Source organism: Sceloporus occidentalis, unplaced genomic scaffold, assembly GCF_023333645.1.
Source record: "Sceloporus occidentalis isolate IW3139 unplaced genomic scaffold, rSceOcc1.0.p SCAF_2, whole genome shotgun sequence".
Taxonomy (NCBI): Eukaryota; Metazoa; Chordata; class Lepidosauria; order Squamata; family Phrynosomatidae; genus Sceloporus; species Sceloporus occidentalis.
In genome coordinates, this window is record NW_028316982.1 from 123,444,649 (window position 1) to 123,451,636 (window position 6,988).

Genomic DNA, 6,988 nt, shown 5'->3' on the forward strand with positions numbered 1-6,988 from the left:
TTTGCTGTGTCTGAATGAGGAGATGCCAGAGTAAAAAACAGCTTTTTTAAAAAAAATGTTTGGGCAGCTGCTGCTTTCTTGGAGTGTCTGGTTTTCTCTTCCTGCCTCTGGCTATTCTTAATGGAGATAGAGTGATATTTGTTTAATTGCAGAATAGGATCAGCCCCTGTAAACCTCTTGGCAACAAGCTGCCCTTAGCAACTGGCTGTGAGTTATAGCGGACTGTGGCTACTGGTAGCCAGGCCCCAGCCAGGAGCAGACAGTTGCTTTGTGACTCTTCAGATTTACGACAATCCCAAAGAGATGCTTCCCCCATCTCAAGGTGGAGAGAAGAAGTTTTCGTGTTTCCTGGCATCCTTCATTCTCCCTTGCTGCAGAGCTGTGCAGATCCAAAATTAACATTTGACCTGTAGACATAGACTTTTAGGGCTCACTGTGAACTGACCAATTTTCAACCCACACTACACACATACACCCCATTCCACAGCAGAAAATGCAAGAACATCATATTTACTGTATATTTAATGTTAATAGTATTAGTAATACAGGACATATGTGTTGAATAAAATCTAAATATTTCCTCTGTGTGTGTGTGTGGAACGGAGATACACACCTACATATAGGGAGAAAGCAAACTTGTCTCATAAGGGGCATACAATAATAATGATATACTATTAGACTTCTTGAAAATATGTGGTTGCTTCAGGATTCTGTCCCATCATGGTGCTGTATGCATGAATAGATCAGAGATAAGCCCAGGCGACCTATGTCCTGATGGCTCAGTTTGAATTTCTGAGCAAGCCTGCTTCTCTCCCCCATAGGTGGACCATGCAAAAGTGCTGCATTATATCGGGGCAGGCGTGGCATTCCCAACCAGCATGCTCTTTTTATTCCTTCAGTCGGTTCTGACTTACCGCATGGCAACAACGAGAGGCCATTACTGGACTGGCCACCTGCGCAGCATCCTTGCAACCCTGGCATTCATCACCCTCATCTTCAGTATCCTTCTTGCAGCATTATAGCTGGGTAAAATAAGTGGGTCCAGAGTCAAATAAGGCTGATGAATGAGACTGAATGAAATTGAATTTTGCTAGGCAATCCAGAACAGCAGTAGCAGAAAGATCTGCCTTGAGTGTAAATCCTGTTGAATTCTGTGTAAAGTATTTTTAAACAAACAGGCCAAAGATTGGGTTGTATATGTAAAGCATAAGACACTATATATATTCTGCATTTTATAGCCTATAAAACACTGGGAATTCTCCAGTATTCCATTCTGGGGCAAGATACTGAGGTATGTAGTAGCCTCTCAGCTCCAAGGGTTCCTGGATGAGACAGATCATCTAGAGACTTTTAATTTAGCTTCAGGCCAGGTTATGGGGCAGAGACAGCTTTGGTTGCCATGAGTGAGCTATGCTAGGAATTGGGCTAGGATGAGACCCTTGTTGGTTTGGCTGGACCTCTCATTTTAGTACTATCAGTCATGGTATCTTTCTGTGCTGCCTCACTGGGATGGGGCTTCAAGGCACTGTTTTACAGTGGCTCAGGTCCTACCTGTAAAGATGAGCCCAAAAGGTGATGGTGGTGATTTCTGACTCCATGGCCACTGACCCCAGTCCCTCAGGATTCTGTTTTGTCCTTTCATTCTTTTCAACATTTACATCAAACTGTTGGGAAAGGTTGTCTGGAGGTTTGGGTGTACTACCATCAGTATTGCTGATGACACTAAACTCGTATCTGTGCTTTCCATCCAACTCCAAGGAAGTTGTTTCTGTGTTAAACTGGTATCTGTCATCCATAAGGGATTGGATGAACATATGCTAATAGAAGATTAATCCAGACAAGACAGAGGTTCTTCTGATCAATTGAAAGGCAGACCAGGGAATGGGGTTTCAGCCTATGCTGGAGTGCTTTGTATTCCCACCTGAAGGCTTAGGTCTGCTGTTTGGGTGTACTCCTGGATTCAGCTTGTTCTTTGAGGACCAGGTTTCATTATGACCAGGAATGCATCTGCATTATTTCAAGCTGGTGTGCCAGCTACAGCCATTCCTGGAGATGTCTGATGCCATCATATGCAGAGGGTAGCTATGTTGGCCATAGAGCAAAGTAAAATAATATCCAAAATCCACAAAACAATGATATCGTCATTGGGACAACCAAAATGCACAAAATACATGATTGCAAGCCTTCAAAGCTCCACTGGCTTCTTCATCACACAAAGGAGTTAAAAAGCATAAAGAAAATGGCGATGTTAGAGTCCAGGCCTACATTTTGCCTAAATGTTGTTATAGTTGTTCTCACGATGGTATGGAGGAATATCCATGTAGGTAGAGGCCATTCCTCCCTTTTGGCCATGTGGTGTCTAGGAGACGAAAAAGTCATAAGACTCAGGAAATAAAAGTTAAACTTCATTAGCAACACAAAAGGAAACTTCTGTATCATTGGATTGGACCAATAAAGATCACTGTGGATTTCGGATGTTACTGCAACATGTCGCCATCATGTTTGGCTTTCTGTAACATGCTGTACATGGAGCTGCTTTTGAAAAGTGGCCCAAGGAACTACAGCAAGTTGTTAACAGGCTAGTTGCAGGAAGTATACAACTTCAGTGGTTGCTTCCAATATTTGGAACTACTTCGTGAAGCGAAAACTTTTCTGATCTGACAAGCTTTTAGGAGTTGACTACAAGGGCTTTTAATAATGTGCTGCTTTGGTTCATTTTATCTTTTAATAATTTATTTAAATTGTGTTAATTGTAGGGATAGTTTAATTGCATTTTAATAATAACTTACTAACTGTTGTAAGTTTTTTACTTATGTCTTTGCAGGTAATTTTAACTGTATTTGCTTTAATTTTTGTGACCTGCCTTCAGTCTCAGTACTGGAGAAAGGTAAAAATGAAAGGTATAAATGAAATAGTGATGATGATGATGGTGATGGTGATGATGATGATGGCACCTTTTGTCCACTGAGGATAGAAGAAAAAAACCAAGGGATGGCATATCAGGTTTCAACTAAATATACTAAAAAAAAAGGTTCCATGTGCCTCCTTTGGAAATTTAAACAAGCAAAGCCAGGATAGGGCTCTATGAGGGTTGTTTCAGTTCTAAATTCCAAAAAGAGAGTTGTCCTTTTTGCAAGGAAGAAATAAAACCTTTCACATCAGGTAATGACATTTGCATTTTCAGCCAGCTGTGCTTTCATCACCGCATGTTACAACTAGAAGCAAGGCCCATAGAAGAAACATGTTTGTCTTCCATTTTTGTCCCTTAAAACAGAATGCCTCCTTATATCAGACTGTTAGGGAATTTCACAAGGGGAACTAGCAGGCCTCAATATTAATATTTTGTAATGCCTCTTAATGTGAGAAATAAGAGGTTTAGAATATTAATTCTCCCAGCGTACAATATTCAGTTGTATTCCAAGAGCCCTTCCTTGCCTTCAAGTACTAGACTTGAAATGTAAAACAAATGCTGACTTGGCACTTGCCTGGATGGGGCTGTATTTATTAAACCTGACCCTTAAAGCTGACACTTGCCAAGCTGATTTCGTAATTGAAGAGAGTCTTCCATGAATACTTCCAATGTGCTTGTTCTCCTTGTTGTTTCTACATCTTCCTTTTGACCTTGTTTGCCTTGACTGTAGCACCCCCAGGTGGTGTATTTTTTATCCAGCAGAGCTTTGTTCTTCAACACTTGGCTGCTCTCTGTGAATGGATGTTTATCATAAATGTCCTTGTCTTCTATGGCACCTTTACTGCTGAATTCGGAGCCATTTCCACAGATACCTTCCTGGTTCTCCTGAAAGCCAGGCGGACCTCTAAAAGCTACAAAGTGGACAGCAGCACACCAAGTATGTCACACGTGCACAACCACTTGGAAAACATGGCCATGATGTAGGATGGCTGCTGGGAGCCTGACTGCTTGTGTGCACAAGAGCTCCTGAAAGAGCCAGAACAAGCTCTGCTTACTGGGACGCTGAGCAACCAAAAAGGGACAAGTCAGAACATTATTTTGGATCATGCCTGAGATTCAGATCTCCTCTTGCATTTATTTTGTGTATGTGCTACACTAACAGTGTCATGGGCATTTTCTGTTATAAGCACATCCAAATACTCTGTCCCATCAGTGGCCTTTAGGTAGCAGACTTCCTTGCCTTTGCATCAAAGCCTCTGTCCTCCAATACTCCACACAAGGGAATGAAAAATGGCAATACCAAGTAGTCTGGGTAGACTATCTCTTGTCATTTGATAAGGATTAGGTTTGGTATTGGGGAGATGATGCAGCTTAGTGGTAGATGGTATGCTGTGGTTTCTGGCATCTCCAGCCAAGAACCTGAATGGTGAAGAAAGACACTCCTCAGTAGGAGCCGGGTAGTACAAGACCATTCCGTTGCAGCCATAGGGTTATGGCATCCCCAGGAAAAGATATTCACCTGGGACACTGGGGCCCGTTCTACTATCAGGTGTCAGTTACTAAATGTGTTTCCTCTCTTGTGGCCTTAATTCTTTTGGGACCAAAACTACTTATTGAGTAACTTAACTTCTGCCAGTTCATATTCTCAAGTCCTGGATCTTATCCTCAGTGTATTAGTACTGAGTAATAATGAATATAGGCTTAATCATACATTGCTGCTTGGAATTGGGCCACCTGAGTTGGTTTCATATAGCTTTTTGGAGAAGTCTTGTTTATTCCCAGAATGTCCTCGGTTTTAGAAGCAGCACTTTAGTTCTAGTTGGTTCACTGGAGGAATCCTGTGCAACACAGGTTGGCAGCTGTGGTGCTTACTCTCTTCCATGTGGGAGGAGGCCTGGGAAATCTGTATCTTCTGTGTAGCTGTTTTTAGAGGTGCCATCCAATCCCTGTTTAAGGTGCTACAAATAGTTGGTGCCTCCAAAGCTTTTTCCACCCTTTCGGACCCCTCCCCACCCCCAAGCTCAGAACATTTCAAGACTGCAAGAAATTCCAGATACCAATGGGCATGTCTGCTGTCTTGTTCACAGGAAGTTGAAGAGCTACAGACATAAATAGCCATATCCAACAGACAAGAAAACTCAGAGTTCTGGATTCTCATGTTATGAACCATATGAAGTCATGCTTTATCCATTACGTTACTACATATTGAAGTGCCTTTGACATGCACAGTAGTTCAGGATTTAATTGGTTCTGAACTCTGTGCTCCCCTTATCCTAAGATGGATATTTTTGTGCCTTTTGCAGTTATTGAGGCAGGGTTTCTCAGGTCTGCTTCTCATGTTGTTGTTTTTTTAAAACATGTAAAAATAGAAGATACAGTGAAATACCCAAAGATGTAATGCCTTGCTAGAGACTTTGGAATACTCAGCTGGGTAATTTTCAAAACTTCCTAGCCGATTCACAAGATGTGTGACATTTCTTACATTGCTGCTTCACTGTGGTTACTGCATATGATCATATGAAGTAGTCATGTTGTTTGTTGGCCTCCAACATAATCTCTGGCAATGGGAAGACAGGGAGTAGTAATGTCATGGTTCTAGTACCGGAAGAAAGAATTATGAGAAGATGGTTTGGGGGGGGGGGATCAAATCCAGGTATTTTGGTGTATTTCTTGATATTTCATTGCACACATCTTTAGAATGAGTAAGGAGAAACATCGGGCACAGAAATTGTACTTTCTTACAACACTATCCATGTCAAAAGTAAAGTATAAGACCAAAGTGAATTAATCCTACCAAATCTCTTGCTAAAGTATTGTAAGGGGTCTCTCAAGTTGTTTTTCTTCCTCATTACCTGATGCTTGTGCTAATTTTAGTTTTGTGCCAGGAATGCCTTAGGACGAGGTTGAGATTGCACTTTCTGCTGTGGAATTGCGGAAGAAAGGATGGATCGCTTTGGCATAATGAGGAACTAAGTGTGATGGTTGCCATTTGCACAGTATTGAAAGGGCTACATGCATAAGCCTGTCAAGTGTTATTTTGGGGGGGGGGGGCACTGTGGGGATTAATTTTTTTTATAAAAAGAATAAAACATTTTAATAAGTTTACAAAGTGGTGGAGACACTGAAGGGAGAACTGTGTCATTTATCTCTGGCTCATGAACACGTCATAAATACCTATGCTGTTGCATTGTACATAATGTTATGGTGCGGGCAGTGGGATCACACTTGACCAGCTGTAATAAATACAATATTGTTGCAAGAAGAGCACTTTGGAAAAATATTACTCCCTCAGGTGAAGCTTCCACAAATATTCACATTCTCAGAAAATATATATATATATCATCACCTGGAAAGGCCCTGCAGTGACTCTCTTTGAAAATCTTGAGGGATAAAAGGGGATGGGTTTGATGATGTGGAGCTCACATACTTGTGCCAGACTTCGCAGTGTATGTGTGATCTTGCTCCTGAATTGCATTGGCATATACATGCTTTTGAGAACATTGTTCTGAATATTTTATACATATAATATATACAATATGCTACAATTGATTGGTGCATCTTGTCTCTTTCTTTTCCCCATGTCCAGTGACGACCTGTCCCTGAGTTCTTGTTGTGTGCTTTCCATTTGTTTCCACAGGGCTTTCTTGGCAAAATTTGTTAAGAGGGGGTTTGCCCTTTCCTTCCTCTGAGGCTGAGAGAGTGGGACTTGCCCAAGGTCACCAGTGGGTTTCCATGGCCGAGCAGGGATTTGAATCTTGGTCTCCCAATGTCCTAATCTAACACTCAAACCATTATAGCACAGACTGGCTCTATACCAGAGGTCTACTCTATTTGAAAATCATTGCCCGAGAACAGGATGGTCTGGTGGTTTGAAGGTAAGTGCAGCTACTTGCAGCATCAGGGTAAGGAAATTGATGTGGGAAACTACGTGGATAGAGTTAACTCCTTTGTTTGGCGCCAATGATGGGAATTATGTGGGCCCCCAGATGTTGTGTAGCAACACCTAACATTCCTCAGCAGTGCTGACTAGCGCTACTGGGAGTTGCAATCCAACAACATCTGGAGGACTGTACAACT

The 6,988-nt window shown here is 41.8% G+C and overlaps 1 protein-coding gene across 1 annotated transcript in view; it reads left to right on the forward strand.

Annotated features, from left to right (window-relative positions):
• LOC149318969 (transmembrane protein 150A-like) overlaps window positions 1-6,456 on the forward strand; it is a 51,096-nt gene extending 44,640 nt beyond the window's left edge. Inside the window, exons 6-7 of the mRNA XM_089510842.1 lie at window positions 822-999; window positions 3,651-6,456. Of these exons, the coding sequence (XP_089366968.1) occupies window positions 822-999; window positions 3,651-3,895 (423 nt within the window). The 3' untranslated portion in view covers window positions 3,896-6,456. The remainder of the gene's footprint in view (window positions 1-821; window positions 1,000-3,650) is intronic.
• The last annotated feature ends 532 nt before the right edge of the window (window positions 6,457-6,988 follow it).